General features: G+C 41.8%; 3 protein-coding genes across 4 annotated transcripts; 1 reads left to right on the top strand and 2 right to left on the bottom strand.

Moving 5' to 3' along the window:
• Nucleotides 1-389: 389 nt before the first annotated feature.
• Nucleotides 390-7924, bottom strand: tpte (transmembrane phosphatase with tensin homology). Of its 2 annotated transcripts, XM_074611828.1 has the most exons (19): nt 7660-7924; nt 7102-7188; nt 6223-6303; nt 6084-6131; nt 5841-6002; nt 5243-5362; nt 3783-3882; nt 3539-3602; nt 3367-3431; nt 3123-3183; nt 2956-3037; nt 2549-2637; nt 2352-2413; nt 2181-2261; nt 1404-1509; nt 1205-1302; nt 1032-1127; nt 868-938; nt 390-783 (listed from the first exon to the last, which is right to left on the bottom strand). In XM_074611828.1, exons 2-19 carry the CDS (start codon nt 7146-7148, stop codon nt 678-680), a joined length of 1539 nt encoding a protein of 512 aa, XP_074467929.1. In that variant the 5' UTR covers nt 7149-7188; nt 7660-7924; the 3' UTR covers nt 390-677. The 2 variants fall into 2 exon arrangements, with proteins under 2 accessions (XP_074467929.1, XP_074467930.1); XM_074611829.1 differs by lacking the exon at nt 7102-7188 and having other exon boundaries at nt 7660-7798.
• A 3390-nt stretch (nt 7925-11314) lies between these two features.
• Nucleotides 11315-14227, top strand: fgl1b (fibrinogen like 1B). The gene is made up of 9 exons (XM_074610869.1): nt 11315-11439; nt 11524-11622; nt 12137-12404; nt 12605-12764; nt 12910-13004; nt 13103-13191; nt 13284-13409; nt 13500-13564; nt 13829-14227. The coding sequence occupies exons 2-9, from the start codon at nt 11560-11562 to the stop codon at nt 14007-14009; spliced, it is 1047 nt and encodes a 348-aa protein (XP_074466970.1). The 5' UTR covers nt 11315-11439; nt 11524-11559; the 3' UTR covers nt 14010-14227.
• Nucleotides 13682-23096, bottom strand: thsd1 (thrombospondin, type I, domain containing 1). The gene is made up of 8 exons (XM_074610867.1): nt 22855-23096; nt 21902-22021; nt 20496-20890; nt 19746-20406; nt 17594-17755; nt 16192-16600; nt 15570-16098; nt 13682-15481 (listed from the first exon to the last, which is right to left on the bottom strand). Exons 2-8 carry the CDS (start codon nt 21951-21953, stop codon nt 14852-14854), a joined length of 2838 nt encoding a protein of 945 aa, XP_074466968.1. The 5' UTR covers nt 21954-22021; nt 22855-23096; the 3' UTR covers nt 13682-14851.
• Between the last annotated feature and the right edge of the window lie 1733 nt (nt 23097-24829).

Genomic DNA, 24829 nt, shown 5'->3' on the forward strand with positions numbered 1-24829 from the left:
TTACATATTTTAATCGATTGACAACCCTATCATTTATGTATTAAACATTTTCATTATTCTAGTGCAGCAACTTTTCTTTCTTGTTTGAAGATACAGACACTCAGAACAAGGTTCTAGGACTCAGATATTACTTTGCATGATTAATCGCAATTAACTATGGACAATCATGCGATTAAATATTTTGATCGATTGACAGCCCTGAACTAAATACTTCTAATAACTAATAATGGCACTGGGGGGAGTAGTTCAAGACTGTGTCAAAGACAAATAGAGCCCAACCTTTCAGCATTAGAATTTCATCAGGTGCAAATGTTTTTCTGATTCTATTTCAGATTTTTTAAATTCTATTTTAGGACACACCAAAGAGTCACCACGCATACAGAAACTAATTCACCGGAAGACACAACATTATTTAATGGTAATTCTTCACATATCCCTCCATTATAAATTTCAGTCTAAGTGCCACGACTCATCAGAGCAACTCTGCAGTCTACATGATTTGACTGCGTGGAGGACTCCACTGCCCTCAAAATCATTTGATCATAAGTCATTTTAGGCCTCTCTATGAACTCATTTTTAGAGTCAGTGTTCAATCTACCAATTACTGCTCACCATCCATCATTAAAAGTACAACTGTAACAAGCCATTTAATCCTCTTCATCTTTCTAAAGGGATTTTTATTGTGGTTCTGAGAAAAGCATCGTGACACCAAAGTCCTCCTTGTACAGGTCCCAGGTCTTTGGTTTGTGTGGGTTGTCCAGCTCATCTCTGGGTAGAAACAGCCTGTGGAGAGGTCGCAGTCAGCACTTATGTCAGAACAGTATGAAAAGTCTTGAGCTAATGAAATAATTGCATCAGAAAACAAACCTGTTGTCCTCTATGAAGGAGGTATTGAACCAGAAGTAGAATGGAACATCTTCGTATCCTTTTGGAAGACCCTGAGAGGAAATGATGAATCATAAGACACTCAGGCTAAACACCAGCTTTACTTACATACATATAGTTTGAAGCTGTCAAATGCAAGCACTCACAGCGCTGGATTCAAACATGACCTTCACATCCCCGTCAACCACAGGTCCATTCTGTAGGCTGATGACTGTTGCATTACTGCCCACATCAGGAAATACCTAAGAAAGAAATACGCATTCAACAAATAAATCAGCGAGACGTGGTGAGTGCACGGTGCGGAGTGTGTGACACTTACTTTGCAGTTCTCCTGTTTGGCACACACGCATTGAAACACCAGCACTTTCCTCACAATTATCTTCACCTTGAGATCACTCCCATCACCTTTACCCACACCTGAGTGACAGCAACAAAAAAAAAAAGCAGATATTAACGTGGACACAAAGAGATACTGTATTTAAAGGATAAAGTTGCCCTGCTGGTTTGCTGGGTTTTACCTGCTATGGAGTGGATGCGGATGCTCTTGATGCTGAAGCTTTTAGGCGGAGGCAGCTGCCTGTTGAACTTGGTCTTCATGATCTCGTAGTACCCCACGTACCGGCTCTGTGGTTCACACATACACAACGCTAAAACATCTGCACCCGGTGACTCAGTTGTCTGAGGTTTTATGAGGAAATCTCATATTCCTTTTCTCTACTGACGATCCATTCAAACCGTCTTAAACTGTCAATGATCTTTTAGCAAGTGTAGATATGCTAAATGTATGAAACATACTGCATGGACATAATACAAATATATATTATATACTGTATATATGGTAAATTATGACAGGGGTTCCCAAACTTTTCCATACCAAGGCCAAATAAGATTCGGGTATGTTATATATTATATTTACAATAATTTGTAAATATATAATCTTTTGCATTTCCCCCACAAATTCTCTCTAATTTGCTGAGGCCCCCCTGCTGCCCCCTGGTGGCCCCAAAGGGGGCCTGGGCCTCCACTTTGAAAATAACTGAATTATGATACTGGTAGAGATTGCAGTATCTTTCAAACTATTTTGATGGCATAAATTATTGTTTGTAGAAGAGTGTCTATTTGTTGCTTTCACCCCATCTGTCTGCCATAGTATAATTGTTCATACTACCACTGAGAGGCGCCAGTTAGGCTTCTTTTGAATTCTAGCCAAAGTCCTAAAATGGTAAAAGTTCTAAATAAATGCCTCTATTAAAAATAATCTTTGTTAGTTTGGCCCCCGAGTGTCTTGTTCTAACCTGAGAGGGAGTCTCCACTCCCTGAAACTTGGAGCTCCGACTCTTGTCCGTCCTCCTCTCACCAAAATACTCCAGACTGTCCTGGTGGACAAACAGAAATTAATGTTAAGGAAGTGTTTGAAAATGTTTTTGCTTATTCATTAACCCTTACTTTAACAAACTGACACGTACCTGTGCACTCTCAAACTGGTCACTGTCAATAAACCAGGTGCACACCATAGTACCTGTGCGTCCTGTGAAAGAGAGCAGTGGAGGGGTGAACTAAGAGTGAAAGTTACACACTTTCAGCAACTGTACCAGCAAAATAATATCTTTGTTAAACTCATTTACAAAATGATAATGAAACAAGTCGGGAGCTTTGGCGTCACCTTTCCCTCCTTTGCAGTGAATAGCAATGACGTTTTGGGGATCAGCAGACATCCACTCCCTCACGTTTGCTGTGTATTTCAACATGTCCCTGAGACAGATACAGTAGTAGAACAAACGATGATAAAGAAATTGAGATAAGCTGGCAAACTACTGTACAACCCGTATTGATACATCCAGTTTCTGTGTGTGTTTGAATTCGTAGTCAGTACACACGCCTAGAAAACACTGCAAAAGTGCTTTTTAAAATAAGATAAGAAACTTTATTGACACCATACAGGGAAATTTAAGTGTCATTTACCATAATAACAAATGGGCCTCTTGTGTAGCTGTAATCTAAAGTGCTTCAGTACAATGACAAACAAATGGGAGAGGTGAAACACAACATCACACAGAATATGTTACTCACTCCAACGAGGGGACGTTGTGGTCATCGATGAACACCCGTTCGACCTTATAGTGGAAGAACTGGGGGTCGTAGCCTTTCTCACCTGGAAAACAAAAGATGATATTGACATGGTTTGTGTGGTGCTCAATAAAAAGGAGTACATGTGACGAGAGGAGGTGCTGACTTACTGCACAGGTTGTAAACTTTATAGTGGCCTTCGTGTTTAGTGTCCAGGAACCTCGCCACCTCCTACACAGAGAGGAGGTTAAAACACCTGTGTGTGTGTGTAAGGTCTGTGGGTCTACTTTATGTTGGAAGTTCCTTGTAACAATAGTGCCTATGAATGGATTCATAATGAAATTGGGTGAAACTTTAGATAGTTTCATTGGATTGAAACTATCTAAAGTGTACCTTTGGTTGTGTCGGACTTACCTTGATTGGATTCCTGTAGAATGACTGCTTCCCGGAGGAGGGGAAAGACATGGCGATGACACGATCTAAAAAAAGTGGGTAAAGATGCAAACACTTTTTTAGTCATATATATGTATTTTCTGACACGCATTTATGGTATTCTTTTTTGCATTACACAGCATGTAACAACTACCTGTGACATAGGTAAGATCAAGGTCAAATCCATCCTTTTGATAACGCCGCTTGTTCTCAGAAACCTGAGGAAAAATAACAAGTCAATGATCAGGAAGTAGTAGACATCTTCTCTCTTGATGGCAACCCTAATTCTACACAGCTACATTCCTCCAGAAGACTCCACTGAACATCTACATTAGACACTGCATTAGGTATTCATCATTTTCTATGCATCATCTATACATTAATGGTGATGACCTTACCATCCTCCTGGTGACCTTCTCCAGCTCTTTTCTCTGAGCTGCCAGTCTGAAAACCCTCACCAGGATTAGTATTCTCAGGAAACGGAGGAATGTCACCACCCTGATGAAGAATGAATGCAAAAATTTTTTAATGTTAACATAAAAAGGTTAATGGCACTCTAGGTACTGAGGGGTGATGTTAGGGTTAGGCAATATGGTTAGAATCAATTCTACGTTACTAAGATTGTTCAGTCTGAGGTTAAACAAAACTGATTTTTTTTTTACAGAAATACTCTGCTTGATATGAAAAGTTTAGAAAGAATTGTGTATCACAATCTCACGATATTAAATTAAATTAAATTATACACCCTTGCAACATATTTGCAGTAAATAATTGTTTTATTGCACTCACTTACTATTATATCTTGTCTTGTTTTGTTGTTTTACTTATGTCGCTTTTGCTGCTGTAATTCTGCAAATTTCCCCGCCGTGGGACTAATAACGGATTATCATATCTAATCAAAGGATGCCCGAAATTTGGGAGTACTACTGTACCGCAGGATTCTCCATCTAGGCTTTTTATTGCACACCCACACAGGTGTTTTCAAGAACCCTGGCTGATTAGACCTACAGTAAGGTGGAAGCTGGAAATTACGTGATGTCCCCAAACTATACGGACAGAGGTGTAAATGGCCCCACCCTAACAGGTGCAACAACACCAACAGGAGAGCGAGGGAGATGTTAACTTAGCCCAGTTTTGGTGCCTTGAAATGAGGCTTGTGAGCTTGTGTTGACAACATGGGAAGTCGTGTACACAATTTAACGGCAATGTTAATGTCGGCGTCTAGAAGCCACAGAGGTTAACAATTTAGCAAGCTAGCAAGTGGGTAACATAATGTAGGAAATGCAAAGGCATAATGCCAGAGGAAAAAGATGAGGCCGTTGGGAATGTCAACATTTTCCATCAGACCCATTATAAAATTACCAAGAAAAACAATATACGATGAATATATTCACTTATTATGCACCGAAAAATGCCTCCGCTATTTCTGTCAACGTCGGCCAACACGTCACAACTCGTAAACCCTGAGCTTTCAGAAACTTTCCACTTACGAGGTTGTGAATACCACAAGAGGGGGGCGTTCGTATGGACTCATATTGTGAACCCCATTTGAAGGCACTAATTGTACACAGTCCTGAGAGGAGGTCTGATCAGGCAACTTAAGTGGAAACACCTGTGTGGATGGACTATGAGTGTGTGTGTGGGGGCGGCTTTAAATCAGCAGAGCATCGATTTGAGGATCATTAAAAATTAATCTAAACCTTTACCCAAAATTCAAATGTTCCTCCGGACCCTGCAGAGCCTCCTTTTATAATTCTTTAACCACTACAAATACACCAAATGTCTAACACAACTGTATGTGCCATTTCTAGTAATATTGCATGGCCGTTAGCTGGGAGATGTAGGGTAAAGCAGGTACCTTGGGATGAGACTGGCTCCTGACAAGTCAGTGAAGGTGTAGACCATGGTGACCACCAGCGTGATTACCACTACACAGGCGTCTACGATGTTCAGCTTGGAGCTGAAGTAAACTTTGAACCTATAAAAAGACACAACATGATTAACACAACTAACATGCTGCTGAGAAAACTGCCCAGATCAACTGTATGCATCTGAGAGTAGAAAGTATTTTTTCTAGTGACACTTGCACTGTGTGTCTTTATGTCTCCCAACTACCAGACCCAAACATGCCATACATTTCCTGTCCAGCTTCCTCTTCATAACTTCCTGTTCAACGGCTAATCACACTTGATTTCTGCTGACAAGGGATTCCGGGAATTTTTGCATCACATTTCTTGTTTTCACATTCACGAGCAATCGTGCAGGCGCGGGTACATTACATGTGAATATTGGGGTACGGTTTACAATATATTGCAATGTATTACAGCCACACCACAAAGTAGTGACTGAATTATCCCCCTTCTAACACATTATCAGCAAATAATTAACATAAGCTTCACAAAAGGTAAGATTTAGAAGTGGCTACTGCATGCAAAGGCATGTCTTTTCTCACTCACCCTTCCACATAGACCCGCAGGAGAACGTCGGCGAGGAAGAAGAAGGAGATGAGGAGGGACACGGCCTCTAAGGCGTCTCCAACCTCTCTGCTCCTGGTTTGCAGGGATATGTCCACAATCACCAGCACAAAGTCCACTAGGATCAGGATCACCCCAAATATACTGGACGAATAGACAGATAAACTTCAGCATCATCAAACACTACCAGGCAAGGAAATAATCATCATCCCGAAACACACTCACCGAAATCCAAAGGACATAACATATGGGGCTATCTTCTTCCGGATATTGCTGCAAAAGGAGATAAGAAAGCAACCAGTAAATATGCTTCTTCTGAATAAATGTACAAAACTGTCTGCAGTCCCAGGCTGTATAAACTTACTGATACATTGTGTCTGGTACCACGCTCTCATCCTTTCCATCTTCAATCTCAACTTTGGCATCCTCCATCTTTGCAATGTTTCTAACAGATAAATAGAAATTCAATTCAAACTTTATTTCAGACCCACAGGAGGGTCCATAGCAATAACAGAAAAGAAAAAGAAACAAAAAACATACAAGATAAGACCACAGCAGTTCATCATTCAATTCATATGTAGGCTATCTCGCCAGTGTTTTCTCAGCCTGGATGAGTACTGAGTGCAGCTCTTGCTCGGGCTGGTTAAAGCCTCTATGATGCTGTTCTCTGACTCATCCAAACAGTACATCAAATTATACATCAAATGTCTTAAAAGTGCCTCACATGTAGGAATACCAGAGGATACAAACAGTTGACTCATTGCTTCATTGTAAGCCACTATGAGCCTTCGCATACTACTTTTCTTGCAGCTAAACCAAAGATGAGCTGCGTACAAAGGCATGCAGAAAGCTCTAAATAATGAACATTTTACATTTACAGAACACATACTGAACTTACGAAGCAACATATTTGCCTGAGCATATAGTTTACAGCACTGTCAATAGATGTCTTTTTCATCATTCAGATCATCAGTGAGAAAATGGCCAAGGTATTTTATTTTCCTGCATGTAGTGAGAGGAATATTGCACAAATGAAACACAGGAAGAACTCATTTCTTATCTTCTCTACTTCTGACTGATCATCACATTACTCTCATCACGTCATCTGCATACTTTAAGCATACAGAAAGATAGATTATATAAACAAGATCAAAATCTTCACAAAAAGCAAAGCTGAAAAGACACAAAACACCATCACTACATTCACATGTAAAAGCATTAGTTCAAACATTACATTCCTCACCCATTTACACCTGAATCCGAGCCTGGACTGAAATGGACAGAGGACATGATGTGTGTGTGTCTTCCCTCTTGCTTTGCTCTGTAGTTTCTGCATTTGAAAACAAGAGTCCTTGTTCTGCATGTTGCACCAAAGTTACAATGTAAAAAAAAAAAAGAAAAAAAAAAAAAGACAAGCAAGAGGACAAACTTTGTGTCCTGTCCTGATAGAAAAATGCTGTACCTCTGTCACATAAATCCACCCTTTTTAAAAGAAAGACAAACTCTTATCTGTCATTAAGCCTCTAATCAGCATCCCATGGTCCATTAGGGCTTCCGGGATCTAATCACTTAGCAACCAGTGAACTGATTAAGTTAGATGCAAAACATACAAGCAAGAAATTAGCAACTTGAAAGTGAAGTATCAAGATGAAAACAACCAAATAGATTTAGCAACACAAACCACCCTCTTTCCAGCTCCTCTGAGCAACCTTCCCTTCCCACAGACCCTTCTTCTTCTCCTGTTTGTTTACTGCAGAATTAGCCCCCAAAACTATCTAAACTCTCCCCTCCTGCTGCTTACCGTTAGCTCTGTCATTCGTGAAGTTATACGGCCAGTTTGTCTTGTGACTTCTTCTTGTGAGGACAAAGGGAAACGGTTCAAAGGTTAACCGGGTAGATCTTTTTTTTTTCTGTCCATCCACTAGTCCTCTCGGTTTTTTTGCAGACGTAGCGGTTTCAGACTTCCTGGAGCTCATGAGCCAACGCTCAGCCCTTTTTACTCTTTACTCATCTTTCCTCCTCAGTCAGAAGCGCTTTCACACAAAAACCGACAGAGTCTGACCATAACCTTCCTGTGCAGAGCTTTTTAAACCACTATTGTGTTATAGGTTAAACAGTGAGCCAACAGGCTGCTGCTGCAGCTCTCACACACCTCCCTCCCTCCTCCTCTCTGTTTAAAACATCTGGTTTTAATTGAAGGCGCATTCAAAGTCTAGCTGCAAAATAGTTAATGACAAAATTTGACAACTTTGTGTTGGTGGATTGCTTTGTATTTGCAAATAATTAGCATTATGTGGAAATTATTTCATTTATTTTATTAGTTATTTATACTGTGTCATGTTGTGAAAATATAAACTGCTTATTAGAAACTGTTTTTTTTTTGTTTTTTTTTACCACCGACCACAAACTAACACAAGGGGGGGCCATATCTACATGCAGTGAATTTGATGCTTTCTGTTGACCTTTGGGTCTTTTTGACTGTTGGTTGGATAAAATGATCAATTTCAAGACGAATTTGACAGGTTTTAATCATCATCTCCCCCCAAATCCCTTTGCTTTGAACTTGGTTGCTGTTGCTATAAAGGTTTCAGTTCAGAACTCGTATCTCCTGCTTTCTTTCCATCATTCCTTTCTTCTCTGAAAGAAATCTGAATCCTTGTATTTCAAACTTTGTTCTTCATTGTTCAGAAGCTTCAGTTGTGAAGTGATGAATTCCTCTTCAGGACCAAACAACAACTAGCTGTCTTTGACTTACAGACATCTTATCACTATCATATTTGTAGGCTACCTACACAAGATTATTTCCTGCAGGTGGTGAAAGGCCTGTGTGTCCTGGAATATCACAGGCAGCACAAGGCACAGATAAGATAAGATAGGACAAGATATTTCTTTATTAGTCCCGCAGTGTGGAAATGTGCAGTGTATAGCAGCAAAGGGGATAGTGCAAAAAACAAGATGCATCAGCTAACACAGTAAAAAAGAGCTAAAAAAAAGTTGAACAAAATATGAACCATTTAAATAGAAGGAAGTATAAAAATAGGAGCAGTATACATGACAATAAATAAACTATTAACACAATTGCACAAGTGGAAAAGGATATTGCACCATGAGAATGAAATGAAATTCCACCTGAAAATATTGCAGAGTATGAATTACACCTTAGTAGTAATAATGATAATGATATTGCACAGTCATTATACAGTATAGTGCAGTTATTGTCAGTTTTTGGTGTGTAAGTGTAAGTGTAAGTGGTCTACTGGGAGCAGTGCTGGTTGTGGAGTCTGACAGCTGCAGGAAGGAAGGACCTGTGATAGCGCTCCTTCACACACTTTGGGTGGAGCAGCCTGTCGCTGAAGGAGCTCTCCAGTGCTGAGATGGTGTCCTGCATTGGGTGGGAGTCATTCTCCATCATGGATGACAGCTTAGCCATCATCCTCCTCTCTCCCACCCCCTCCACTGGGTCGAGGGGGCATCCCAGGACAGAGCTGGCCTTCCTAATCATTCTGTCTAGTCTCTTCCTCTCCGCAGCCGAGATGCTGCTGCCCCAGCAGACCACTTCATAAAAAATGGCTGATGCCACCACAGTGTCATAAAAGGTCTTCAGGAGAGCCCCTTGCACTCCAAAAGACCTCAGTCTCCTGAGCAGGTAGAGTCTGCTCTGGCCTTTCCTGTAGAGTGCAGTTGAATTGACAGTCCAGTCCAGTTTATTGTTCAGGTGAACACTGAGGTACTTGTAAGATGTCACCATCTCAATGTCCATTCCCTGGATGTTCACCGGTGTTAGGGGGGAGTGTGTGTGTCTGCGGAAATCCACCACCAGCTCTTTTGTTTTCCCAAAAGTTGGAGGTTTGCTTTGTAATTGCAAAAATTAGTAAATAATTAGCATGTGTGGAAATTATTTCATTTATTTTATTAGTTATTTATACAGTGTGATGTTGTGAAAATATGAACTGCTAATTAGAAACTGTTTTTTTTTTTTTTTTTACCACCGACCATAAATTAACACAAGGGGGAGCCATATCTACAGCACACATGCCGTGATGCTTTCTGTTAACCTTTGGGTCTTTTGAATGTTGGTTGGATAAAATGATCATTTCAAGACGAAGATGACGGTTTTAATCATCATCTCCCCCCTTTTCTTTGAACTTGGTTGCTGTTGCTAAAGGTCTCAGTTCAGAACTTGTCTCTCCTGCTTTCTTTCTTTCCATCATTCCTTTACTTCTCTGAAAGAGATCTGAAAGAATAAAGAATCCTTGTATTTCAACCTTTGTTCTTCATTGTTCAGAAGTTTCAGTTGTGAAGAGAAGCACAGAAAATCACCCTCACCCAAGATATTAGTAATATCAGCATGTATGATATCTCTGCTTTTAGCCAGTACCGTGTGTAATCTGGCTGTTTACATGATACATAAAAGTAATAATCCTGCTGACATCTCAGAATTGATTAATACTTGAGTAAATGTACTTAGATGCCACCACATGTGACAGTTATGAAGCTGTGACACATAGTAGAATATTCTGATATATTCTGTGTGTCAGCTTATTTGATTTCTGACGGAAACAAATAAAACAAAACGCTCTGAACCCCTGAATATCGCCCGGAGTCTATACCTGCCATTGGAGCACTTCTTCCGTGCACATGCACGTCCATGCCTGGACGTCTCATCCTCTCCTGTACTGTAAAACCGTTTCTTTCAGTACAATATACACACTGATTATCACAATACTATATAGCTGAATTAACATAATGAATAAGCAGTGTCATGTGGTGTGCCTCTGTGTCTTCCGGTGCTCCTAACGGCATCTGCAAGATTTCACAGACCGGAGGAAAACAAGCAGTAAGAGCTGACCTGAGGTCTGCTGTCCATCTGCTGTCTATGAGAGCCGGCTGTCAATCACTCGCGAACTCCGACCAAACGGTCAAACTAGGCAGAGCTGATCAAATATGAATCAATATTATGTTACGTTAATGCCTATTTCTCACCTCAAATGTTTTCAGAATCATCTTGTAGTGCACGGTTTAGCTGCAAAATGAGAAAGTTTGTAACGCCGCCGTCATTGTGAAATCTGGTGAAGGAACGCCAAGTTCTGGTCACATGACCGTTACATCAAACAATAAAACGTATTATTAGTAAAACAACAACTAAATACTCAAAACAAATAAATAGCTCTTTCTATTGGTGTTTCAGGTCCCGGATGGCAGGACAAGCAGGCAGACATAAATGTCCTTTTGACAGTAGAAATGATAAGACAGAAGCTGTCGCTCTCGACACAGGACTTTTACTTATAATGGAGCATTTAACATTGAAGTATTGATCTGAATACTTCTTCGAATGATTTTATTTACCATGAGGACATTTGCTGGCCTGGGATCAGCTACTCTTTGCAAATACCAGAATTGTTGGTCGAAGAGAAAAATGTCAAACTGGCTCGAGTTCATTGTTTTTCAAGGTTGGTCGGGTCTGGATCCTCTAATGTGGACCATGCAGAACCGGCCCAGCCTATAAATAATACTGACACATTTTTAGAGGAAAAGAACACTGAACCTGGAGAAAACAAAGGGGAGGCATCGTCAAACAAAGGTAAGCTTGTGGTGCAGGGATTTTGAAGAAAGTTTGAAGAATCCGTTTATTCTTCGGTCTTTTATATTGTGTTTATAATTTCAGACTGGTATTGCAGCAAGGGACTTCTTCCTAGAAGGCATGGCAGTGTTGCTGTTGTTGGCTGTGGTGTGCCTAGCCATGGCCTCTTCTACACCGTTGTCAGTATGTAGCTTATCCTATCCTACTCTTTAACCCTCTGAGACCCACAGTAGACCCGTTTTTTGTCGTTTTTAGGGTGGAACAGGGGGTCTTTAGGGGATATAGCAGGTCAGCGGTAGATGTCACATAGAAGTGGTGTGCATCATCTGAAAGCTGGGAACCTGAAGATTCATTTGAGATGCAGCTCAGCACTGTGTGTCAAGTTGTTCTAGTCATAAATCAGAAATAAACATGAATTAATTAATGCGTTGATTAAAATAAATTGTGAAAAGGGCTTCAGGATCTTTGTTTTTGTATTGAAATTGAAACTGGAAAACGTAGGGTTCAAAAAGCATAATTTACAGGCTGGGCTTTTAAAGACTTGTCATTCCTAGAAAGTCCAGAGAGTCAACAATAATAAAATCTGTTTCATAGATTCCTGCTGCAGATGTGCTTTTGCTGGCTCCTCTCTGGGTACCAGTATAATATTAAAACAAGGGTAGAAATGCCATGCATAACTTGTTTTTTCTCATTGAAGGCAGTGGAATCATGTACGCCAGAGGTTGCAGCTCTCAAGCGCAGCATAAGGAAACTGGAGAATAGACTCTTGATCGGGACTTGGCAGGTTGAGCACTTGCAGATTCACAAATACTTCCGGCCGTTTCAACCTGCTGTGTCTGATACTAAACCTGAATCTGACACAAGCCCTGGTGTGAACCACAACAGCAGCGGGGCATTAGACAGCTCTGATATGACACCGATGAATCCACTCCCACCAGCAGGCAATTTAATTGTCCATGACAAAGGTAAGAAAAGCTCACATCATTATCATACAGGTCTAAGTGTTTGGGTGTTTATGTTAAGTAAAATTACAGTTTGGGATGTGCAATATACAGAACCTAACTAGAGTGCATGACAGAATTATATGGGTCCTTAATATGCAACATGGTGCGGATGATAATCAGCAATCTTTAAGGCCTTTTCAATGCTATATATATCTTCTTAGACTGTTCTGAGCTGTTTGACAGACTGAGACCACCAAGCGGTTTCTATCGCATCCGACCCAAATTACACCAGGAACCGTTTTTGGCCTACTGTGACATGGAGGATGGAGGAGGATGGACAGTGTTTCAGAGACGCCGGCATGGAAAAGTTGACTTCAGCAGGTATTTAAGCAGAGCAACTAGCCCACGTACAAGGGAATAAGGGAAAATTATAAGTCCCCAAATCCTTGCAAAGCATCAGGTTACAGTGTAGGTGTTGATATAACTTTCACAGCTGTTTCATGTGAGGTCAAATATCTCATTTTAGAGACTGGGTGGACTACAGAGATGGCTTTGGTGACTTCAAACTGTGGAATGATGAGTTTTGGTTGGGGAATGAGCACATGCATTCGCTGCTCTCAGGTCAGAAATAATTAAAATCCCAGAATAAAAATTTTTTAAGCAGTATTTTATTTTGAAACTTTCTGTAATGTTCTGGTTATATTTGCTTTGCCCTGAAGGTAAGAACCTGGTGAAGATAGATCTGATGGACTGGGACGGAAAGAGAAGTTCTGCATTTTATGAGAACTTCAAGATCACTGATGAGGCGGTAAGATAAACAGCTTTACAGTTCTGTTTCTTGGTCTCAGAAGAAAAACTGCGATGCCAAACAAACATCACTTCCTCTAATGCCTCTTCCAGGATAAGTATCGTCTCCACTATGGGCCGTATAGTGGACAAGCGGGAGATGCTCTGACTGGTGGTGGGGGGATGGTGGAGCAGTGGTCTGCTGGCCTCAGCGGCATGCAGTTCAGCACCAGAGATCAGGTTAGTCATTCATCCCTTTTTATCATTATAAGATGCTAATAACTGTAAGAAAATAACAACTGTGACAACACTGATGATGGTCATTGACAGGACAATGACCGCTATCTTCAGGGCAGCTGTGCTCAGGAGAATAAGGCAGGTTGGTGGTTCAACAGGTGAGACCTCCCTGTCTGTTATCTTCCTTCTGCTTGATTTTTGCACAAGCATTTCCACTTTTCTAGAAATAAAGTTTCTTTACTGGGTTTTGTGAATCATGACAAGACTCACACTGGTCAAGCTATAAGAACACAGTTCTTTCCAATTTATTGTAAAAAAAAAAAAAAATAGTTTAAAACACAAAACAAATGCCTTTAAAATACACAACTGCTTCAATGAGTCTTTTGGAAAATGTAACATCCTTGATCCTTGTATATCTACAGATGTCATGCAGCCAACCTAAATGGTCAGTTCTACCGCAAAGGGAAGTACAAGGGCCAGCATGACAACGGTGTGGTGTGGGGGACCTGGAAAGGCCTTTGGTATTCTCTCAGACACACCACCATGAAGGTGCGGCCTCTGGTTTTCTTGGACGCCATGGGCAGTGGAGCGGGGGACATTTAAAAACATCAGGCTTCATATTCATATTCAGAATGAACAAAAAAAAAACAAGGGCAAAGTTGTTGTTATGTTTATATTCTTAGTATCTTAACTTCTGCCTTTGGTTCATCATTTAAAACCATTATCAAATGTTGATAATACAGCATCTTCCATTTTCCAGAAAGCACTGCTTTCTATGAAGTGTATGATATTACTCAAACAATAAACCAAACTGCATCTCAGCCGCAATGCCTCACTGATGTTTATATTTGACTGTTATAACTGCATACTGTTCCAACTTGTACATTTTTGAAGAAAACACATGACAAATGCTTGACTTTTCTTATGTCACACGTAGAAAATGGTCCGTAAACCGTAAACTAAACATCATAGTGTGAGGTTTTTTACAGTGGGACTTCACAGCATGATAAAAACAGCACATTCAGCAGTGGAGAACAGAAAACTCACCTGTCTTCTGTAGAATTTTGTCATTGATAGGGTTTAACAGTGCACACAGACATGTTAAATATGACTTGTTATGGTAAATACTGTACCAGTAGTTGATATACATAGAAACCTACAGAAATATTCTGAAAACGAAAATATATTCAATTATAATGCATATAAAAATTTCCAATTCCAATAAAAAATGCAATAGAAAAACATTTTTTTGAAACTTAAATACCTTTTAAGAAAAGAAAAAAAGTTTCACTCTCTTTCTTATAGATAAACAAACTTCCAAAACCTCTAACATACAATACAATCTTCACTGATAATGTGTGTCTGTGTTAAGATTAAGTCACAGATGTAGCAGAGAGGATTTAGGTTTGGAATGAATGAAGGCAATTCCTCCCTGGTGCAGTATACTACTCATCTTCCCCTACATATGCTGACAGATCTAGGTCCAACATCCTCTGCTCAGCGTCACTCAGCCTGTAGGGTGAGCCGCCGCTGCTGCTGCTGTAGCCTCCAGACATCGGCAGAGAGCGGCAGCGACCGCTCCTCTGCTCCGAGGGCGACACGCTAAAGGTGGAGCTGCGCTGCCGCCCTTTGACCCCGGAGCACGACTGAGCCTCCTTTAATTTCCGGGCCAGGATGTTCCTCTGTATGGGCGACGGGCCGCGCCGATTCCAGTTCTGCTCAGCCCGCTCTGCCCGATACACGCTCAGGTTGGCGGGCCCCGCAGCTGGACCCCCGATCCCTGAGATTCCCTCTCCGCCTACTCCCGTCTCGCCGCTCCTTTGCTTGCTGAGGTCCGCTTTAGCATTTTTCTCACATGATGAAATGCTGTTTGTGTTGGTTCCTGTGTGTTTGAGTTCATTGTTGTGAGACGGAGCAGCTGTCTCTGTCCAGGGCTTCCTCTGATCGTTCCTCTGGGTTCTGAATTTAGCCCAATCTGGGGCCCCGTGCTCTGGAATGACGTAAGAGCTGTATGGCTGTCTCTCCCGTCCTCCTTTATTCCAGCAACTTCCTCCAGGAAGGGTCCGAGATCCCACCTGAAAAGGACAATGTATGATCTTTATTAATTAAAACAGAACTCCACAAATATACATATGAACACATAAATAGAGCTGGATAGATGACCTGGGTCAGGCTCCTTTCTCTGAACGGTCTGGAGTACACAGAGGATAGAAGTTGGGGTTTGGTGTCATTAAAACTGGAGGTCCGGCGGAAATTTGGATTTTTATGAAAGGAGTTTCCCATCCCTGCATCTCCTCCTCTGAGACCTGCTACCCCACTCCTCTCCACCATCTCCACCCAGTCAGCTGTGCGGTCGCGCCATTTTGAGCTGCCCCCACTCGCATGAGCGGAAGGACCTAAAACCAGCTCCACTCTGGGACTCAGTCTGTCCGGTGGGACCCTAGAAGCCTGCGATGGCGGCTCGGAAAAAGTGGCTGCAATACGAAAGTTGTGGTCAGCGTCGTCCCGGAGGCCCAAAGGGAGTGTGGGATGAGTGAATCCAGTTGGTGTAGGAATGGGGGAGTTTGTGGGAGAAGCAGACGTCTCTACCACGGTGTCATGGACAGGGCTTGAGGAGACATGGTACAGCTGTGTTGCCTCCTTTAACCCCTTCTTCTTCATTTCTTTCAGCTGTTGCTGAGCTAATCGGTACCTAGGGAGACAATTATGTTATTTCTAAGACTGGGGATGACATAACATTTTTGACAATAATGTGTGATGAAAGTTAACAATATTGTAAACATACCCAAATATTGGTGGCAACAACCTCTGACCTGTGGGGGACAGCCTTTCTGGGTCCTGTGAGAGAGGTATCACCAGGGTCTGTGAGAGAGGCTGACTGCCCAGGGAAGGCCTGTCTTTCTGGGCTACACCCACACCCACGCCGTGGCCGTCAGACAGGCTGGGGCGTTGGAGGCTGTGGCCACAAATGGACGCTTCGTCGGAGAGCTTGCGGCCCCCGGGGGAATGCATGGAGCCTCTGCGGACAGAGCTGCACTGAGGGGTCTTGCAAAGCTTCCTCCACAAAGTCACCACGACAGTAGCCAGAATCACAGCCAGGCAAATGGAGATACCAGCCACCACGACTACGTTACCGCCTAGGGGTGCAGCTCCAACAGCCACAGTGGGGAGGGATGGAGAAGGAGCGGGCAACACTGGGAAGAAAAAAGGGATAATATGGTTAATATGTGCTCCACAGGGTGTCTAGTTTTTTGATGAGGAGAAAGGTGAGGAAAGGCACCCGATTTGACTGTTATCAGGCCATTAAATAGGCATTATCAGTCGCTATAAGTACCATAGATGTGAGTCATCTACTATGTTGTGAAAGTGAAACATAAAAGCAACATGTTCTAACATGTTGTAAAAGTGAATGAAACGTCACCTTTTGAACACAAACAAAAATGATTCTTTAGGTTTAGGCAACAAAAATACAACTTCTTTAGGTTTAGGCAAACAAAACTACACCTTCTTTTAAGTTTAGGGAACAAAACTTCAACTTCTTTAGGTTTAGGCAAAAAACTACACCTTCTTTTAAGTTTAGGGAACAAAACTAAACCTTTTAAGTTTAGGGAATAAAAATACACCTTCTTTAGGTTTAGGCAATACAACTACACCTTCTTTTAAGTTTAGGGAACAAACTACACCTTCTTTTAAGTTTAGGGAACAAAACTACATCTTCTTTTAAGTTTAGGGAATAAAACTACACCTTCTTTTAAGTTTAGGGAACAAAACTACAACTTCTTTAGGTTTAGGCAAAAACAACAACATGTAGTTAAGTTTAGGGAAAAACATTGTGTTTGGGGTTAAAATAACTACAAACTCAAAGACAACTACACATTGCTGATTTCAGCCGGGAGGCAAACTCCGGTCTCCTGGGTGCTCCTGTCATAATTTCGACGGTGGCCAGAGTTCGATGTTGTGTTCTTTTATACCTTCTTTCAGTGATCTACCATGTGATTAGATGATCAAACCTACTAGTGGGTGAAGTAGGCCCCTATTGACACATCTATGGGGCTTATAGCGACTGATAACACCTATTTCATAGCCTGACAACAGTCTAATCGGCTCGGAAAGGGAAATTCCACAGAAAATGAAGGGACAGAGAGAGTGAAAAAGAAAATAAGGAGATAAGGGATGAAGAGACTGACCGACACAGTCCTCCAGCGAGCAGAGGGACTGCTCCTTCACCATGCCGGTGCACTGCATCCCTCCCACACCTGAGGGCAGCAAACACTTGCGCACTCGCTCCCTCACCCCCTCCCCACAGCTCACACTGCACACACTCCACGGCAGCCACGGGCCCCATGACTCTGCAGAAAAACAGATTGGCAAACACATATTAAATAATAGATAAATTAGTAAGTGTACAAGCCTTAATTCTGTCTTGTTAAGGTCAATTTCATGGGATCATTTTGAGGGAATAAAAAGCCAGTGGAAGTATAACAAATTGGACTCTACTACATGGAGCTGAAAAAGGCTTAACCACCATATCACATGACATCTACCAGTTAATGCTTCATCCCCAAAATAGACAAAGCGAGGACACAGAGACACAAGCTACTATTCTATTATGAGAATGTGACAGTTTAATGGTTTTCCATTTAATTTGAAGTGGAATTAAATTTAGTGTCGCCTATATATATATTTGTTGGTGTTGAACATTATTATTTCTTATGACTGACTCAGTTGTGTATCCGTACACTAAATAACAGGATAAGGGACATTATGCACTGTGCAATTTGTTACACTGGAGTGTAAGGGAATGTACAAGGGTTAATATAGTGGCATGGCCTGTCAGCAGCAGGTTACGATGCCTATTTTCTGCATTGTGGTAATACGCTGTGTTGGCACTGATGTCACGATTGGATACGATGATGCACTGCATTTTCATAATGTACTATAACAATTTCCGTGCAGTAGCTCTATATCTGACTAGAAGGATAATGCGTCTTGTCATGCAGTTGAGACATATTAGGTCACCCTCCACCTCACTATCAAAAAAAAAGAAAGATGACTATTTCAGTCATATCCTAAAATAGCGACTCGTGACGTTTTCCTTATTTTTCTTTTCTTAAAGTTTGACTTTAATGCCTAACAATAACCTTATCAGGCTGTCATCTTTTTTCATGATGCTGTCCAATCTCAACAGGATGTTGCTATTTATAAATATGGAATGACAGTGTGACAATGAGCCAACAAACACTGAAACCAAAGCAGCTAAATGGAAATCAGCCGTTATTCATTAACACCTGCGCTTTTCCTATTGTGACAAGTCAAAATGTCTTCTATGAAAAACGCCTCTTGCCTATAATGAGGCCATTCCTTAAACCTGCAGTAGGCAGAATATTTTTGACATCATTGGGCAAAAAAGCCATAATAACCTTTCAGCATATTGTAATTCAAGTGTTCTGAGAGAAAACTAGACTTCTACACCTCCTCATGGCTCATTTTTCAGGCTTTAAAAAATCTAGCCCGTGACGGAAGATTTTGGCCAATCACAGGTCATTTCAGAGAGAGAGCGGTCCTATTGGCTGTTCATTCAACAGAGGCAGCTGTCAATCACTCACAAACTCGGATCAAACGTTCAAACTACGCAGCGCTCATCAAATATGAATTAATATTCTGTTACTGTAATGCTTATTTCTCGCCTCAAATGTTTTCAGAAACATCTTGTAGTGTGCTGTTTAGCTGTAAAATGAGAAAGTTTGCTCCTGTTGGTGGGCGGTGCTTGGTATTTCCTCAACTGATCTCAACATGGCTGCCGGGTCACAAACTTTCTCATTTTACAGCTAAACAGTACACTACAACATGTTTCTGAAAACATTTTATGTGAGAAATAGGCATTACAGTAACAGAATATTGATTCATATTTGATCAGCGCTGCCTAGTTTGACCGTTTGATCAGAGTTTGCGAGTGATTGACAGCTGCTCAGAGACGGCAGGCTCCAGCTCGGCTCTGATTGGGCGTTGTCCTCCGGTCTGTAAAATCTTGCAGATGCCATTAGGAGCACCGGAGGACACAGGAGGACACAGAGGCACATGATTTTTTTCAGATTACCTGTCTCATGCACTACTGTCAGGATATAGTGACCGTTTTATAAAAATAACAGGTTTTTTTGCTCCAATTCTACCCACTGCAGCTTTAACTAGTGACTGGGTTTTATCTACCAACAGATTTTGTCAATTTCTGAAAAATGTGGATGGATAAAGCAAAGTAACTCTTGGTTTTTAAGAAAATCACAGTGTAAATATATTCTTGGCAGCTGCCAAATGAGAATGTGTCAATCTATGAAATCGCACCTGCACTCTTGTATACCACCAGACAGGTCTGTGCAGGACTCGGAGAGCGACTGAAGTTGAAAACAAAGCGAAAGCAGTACTTGTTCCTCCCCGGGATAAACACAGAACAGTTGAATTCGGTCTCGTTCTCTCCCTGAGTCAGCCAGTTAAAGGCCAACAGAGGTGAAGAGGGCTCCTCTGGTCCGAACCCCATCAGTGCTGTTCCACCTGCTTCCATCCCAGAGGAAACAGCAACCCCTCTCCCAACATCTGCATCCTTATACAGCAATACTTTCCCACTGATGTGAGCACAAGGAGGGCTTATCAGTTTAACAGTCATAGTCCCTTCACAGCCGCTCCTGTAAGCGTTGGTGTTTTCCACCAGCAGCTTATAGGAGAAGATGCGTGACAGGTAGAGAGGTCCAGAGCTCTTCACATCCTGTGCTACATGAGGAGAACGTAGAGCCACTCGGATGAAGTCTCTTTCTGTGAAGGGGAAGGCGCAGGACAGCTCAATACTCTGGGAACGGAGCGGTTTGATTGGGTGGCCCGTGCGTGCTTGGACCTTGTCAATGCTGTTTCGCCCTATCTGGTTGTACTCCACGTAGCTGACTTCTAGCAAGAGAGCTGAGTCCATGCCGTTGGAACAAGCCTGGAAGTGTTCATTAGTAGAGATCCCAACCTGGAGAGAGACAGAAGAAGAAGAGGAGTATGGTCATCATTCTGCAGCACAATAAACCAACTTAGTGTTTTAGATCTTGTTCATCTTGCCTGAAAAGATCCTGATTGGTTCCCGGCCCGTTCCACAGCGATGTGAAAGGTGGGCCACTGCACCTGCAGCTCTGAACTCCACCACCAGGCAGTGCTCTCCTCGCTACCGTCTCGTGTGCCATTAGCACGAGAAACGACAGCGATGCTGGTCTGCCTCAGCAGGAACCGGAAAGTTCCTGCATACAGGAAGCAGGAACAGTTGAACTCCACCCTGCCGGCCGATCGGTCGCTGGGGAGAGTCCTGGTCAGAAGGGTGGTGTTGGTTTCTGTGTTGACCAGAGAGAGGCTCGTGTTGCGGACGGCGCTGCTGTTGGATTTTGTGCTGAAGTCCACAAATACACTGGCGTTGCTAAGGGCAACGTGGAGGGAGGGCCAGATATTGAGCCCTGCGAAAGCTATAGGAAAGGATGCACAGAAGTCAGACATGGCAAAAAGAGAGACTATTTCAGTTATTGCTCATGCATCTCGCACAAACATTTCTGAGTATGTCCACTATGGATAAAATGTGGTCTCACATTTTGTTGTCTTTGTTTATTCTTATTTGCTTTTAGTATATCTGTTTTTTTAATTTTCTGCAAAGCTGTCTGTTACTCTGCCCATACTGTGTGTTTCTGGTGATTCAATGACGTGACATTCTCTAGAATTGATATATCCTAATATCTGTTTGGGGTGTGGACAACTATATGTAAAGTTGTCTAATTAATCTTTGGACTGTATGGAAGTCAAATGGGGACTGTGATTTTTAGAAATCAGTCTGGGAGAAATGTGCTGTACAGTAGTGGCACTTTTGACAACATAACTGTGCATCATGATTTATGATACATAGAATTACTGCTTGGTGGTTGAATGCCTCCGCCAATCAGTCAGGATGCAGTTTACATCCATGTCTGTCCAAAATGTCATAATTTCATAATTTTATCCTATTAGATATGTGTGAAATTGTCATAATTAGCATATGAATTCTTGAGTTATGGCCAAAAACGTGTTTTGTGAGGTCACAGTGACCTTTGACTTTGACCCCCAAAAATCGAACGAGTTCATCCTTGAGTCCAAGTGGCCTCCAGGTGTTCCTGAGATATCGCGGACGGATGTACAACCAAAATTTGAATGACCACGCAGCCATTTGCTGTGCAGTTTTCAGCACAGACAATGTGGATCCACATAAGTAATTGATAGGCATTAGTAGTAGTCCAGTTTTAAGAGCTATTGTGCTTTGTAGTGTTTAAATCCTGTTTTGCAACCTCACAAAGCAAAGAGGGTGTGGGAAGAGGAAGAGGCCAACCCTCCGTTACCACCCTTCATTTCCTCTGTCTATCCTTCCAGGGTGGTACAGGGCATTTAAGTTAACATGTGTTTGCTCTTAACTATTAAAAATCATGTTATTAAGATGGTTTGGTGACACTCACCGTATCCCATGAGCGCCAGCAGGAAGGGCAGCAGCGAGACAGCCTGTGGCATTCCGATGTCCGTGCCTCTGTTTTCTCCTTCACCACATGACCGGCGTCCTCTTCCACCATCCCTGACCTCTACGAATCAGAGGGCAAATCATAAAAGAAAGAAACAAAAAAATAAGTCACAAGAAGGCAGCATGGCAACGACCAATTGTGCTTGTGGGTGTCATCAGACAGGAGAAGGCATGGAAGATGTAGTGCACTGATCTGAGGTATGGAAAACAGGAAGCATGGAGCTGTGACCATGAGTTTTCTGGATTTACAGTGGCGTCTTCCTCTTCCTTCCATCTCCAACAATGGGTATGGAGAGTCAGGACACACGTAGTTGTCCATAACAAATAGCATATTTATGAGGTAGAGCCAAATCCCTATTGTTTGGTTGCTTAAAGGTTTTCACTGATTATTTCTCTAATGTTTCCTTAGACTCAGAAACAAATCCCTAAACTTGGAATTCTTGGCACCAGGCTGCTTTAGACTTAAATTTTACACTCCCATTCAAAAGCAATGGACTAATCCCACGAGGTTGCAATTATTAAAAGCAACACATTAAATTAATTGACTGTAGATGGATCAAAACTTTGCCTAATATTTATTCTCAAGTAAAGAGTTTAATACAGTCAACTCTCAACCAAATAGTTGGCGTCTCCTTTTTACGCAACTCAAATGTGTCTGTGAAGGCTTGATATATCTACAGCCTATAATAATGTCACTTCTTTTGAAATATTTTATATTTATATCATTTAACTCCACCTCCTAAGTGTGAGCGAATATAAAACTTAGACATGATTCTGAAACCTTGATTTTAGCATAGTTTACCCGACTTTAAGTTGAACATCTCTGGCACATACTGTATAGTGGTCATAACCGTCATTGTTTTTAGCTGGAGAATAAAGCTGTCCTATACTCACATTTCGTGTTGACTCAGCGCAGCATTATTCCTCTCCAGTTGTCCAACACAGCAGCCCTAAACAACGGCCCCACAGTGTGCCGATCATACATGTCTTCTGACTGATAAAGTGGTAATAATGATCAGTGATAGTCGCTCTGCGGGACGAGCGTCACACAGCCAACAGAGTGCTCCGGAGGCGCGCTCCGGTGTTCAGAGCGCGTGAGAGATCCGCTCACAGTCACTTCACGGTCAACAGCAGACAACAGACAGCAGACAGCATGCAGGGCGGATTGATATTATGAGCGACTCACTGTTTCCTCCCAAAACAAACCAATAGAATACTTTCTCAAATATTAGAAAAAATAATAATAATAATAAAAATTATATATATATATATATATATATATATATGTTTATATATATATATACTTTTTTTTTCTTAAAAATTGCACATATATAAAACTGCACAAAATCCAGTCAAAGAAAAAACAATAACAAAAAAAGGAAGAAAGATCTAAACTGACATAATTTTAAAAAATACAACAAAAGTTAAACAACAACAAGAAGTACACAAAATGTGCAGAAAAACCTAACCAAACAGTGGAAAACAATCCAATAAAAACAATGAAATACATACAAAAAACAGTACAGAGGAAAAGAAAATATATCTAAACATATCAAAAAATAATTAGACATCATTAATTAAATGTGATGATAATTTCCTTTTAAAATGTTCTAAGGATAACGATATATATATATGTATATATATATATGCAGGGCCGGTTCTAGGCATTTGGTGCCCTAGGCGCAATTTGGATAGGGTTCAACCCCCCAGAACCCTTACCCTAGCCCCATAAACCACAACACACATCAGACATCACAATGTTTTTAAAGTGGCAGTAGGCAGTATATTTTTGGCATCATTGGGCAAAAATTACATAATAACCTTTCAGCATATTGTAATTCAAGTGCTCTGAGTGATAACTATACTTTTGTACCTCCTCATGGCTCTGTTTATCATTTTGACCAATCAATCAATCCCATGCGCAATCCCATGCGCGTTCGCATATGCACGCTTGTGTGTGGCTACGCTGTTCAGACTCCCTGTGGACACGTACCATCAGACTCCAACACAAACTACACGGAAGCACCAAAACCCCAAAGTTATATCTAATGTTGGCGGCGGTCGTAGTACGCGGGGGAGACTGTAGCTTTGGTCTCCAGGGCTGGAGTCTCTGCTGTACTCTGCTCCTCTGCCTGCTTGCCTTCACTCACACCGCACGCGTTCTCGCTCCACCTCACGTTCATGCGCGCACACTACACACCGCAGAAGAGTTAGTTTAGCTCTGAGAATATCTAGTGAACGTTTGTGCAGATATAACTGCTGCAGCTCCTCCAGACCAACAGAGGTTACCTGTGTCTTGTGAAGTCACGGGGCTCCGCAGAGACAAACGTTATCGTCTCCGACTGGGTGTCGGAGGGAGACACCGGCACCTGGTCGGAGACGATAACGTTTCTATTCATGCTTCAGCCTCCGCTAGGATCAGCAGTGATTCATGGAGAGACCTTCGTCTGGTCAGCTAACATTACTGCCAAGCAAGGTGAAATATAGAGTGATATTGTGGTTTTAGCTGACATGTGTCACCTCACTGTTTTGAGCGACGCTTGTTCACGTCTATTTAGAGCGAGCAAGCGCGAGCCCGACGTTGACTTTCTTTGACTTAACGGGCACAGTTGTCGCTGTTAACAAGCATTTCTGAATCTTACAAACAGTCCCTTTAATTTCCAAAATATTGGTTCTCAAGTAGCCTAACAAGTGTCGTGCAGCACCTTCACAAGCAGGTTAATTCATACAGGATGGTTTCTACTACAGGTAGAGGGCGTTTTACTGTGAGGGGCTGGTTGGGTTCATTATCTCTGAGGAGAGGCAGCTGTGGAGCCTAATTGTCCCTGATGAGGATCAGGTGTGTGAAGCTTGTAAATTATCTACCCCT

Source organism: Sebastes fasciatus, chromosome 16 (genome assembly GCF_043250625.1).
Source record: "Sebastes fasciatus isolate fSebFas1 chromosome 16, fSebFas1.pri, whole genome shotgun sequence".
Lineage (NCBI taxonomy): Eukaryota > Metazoa > Chordata > Actinopteri > Perciformes > Sebastidae > Sebastes > Sebastes fasciatus.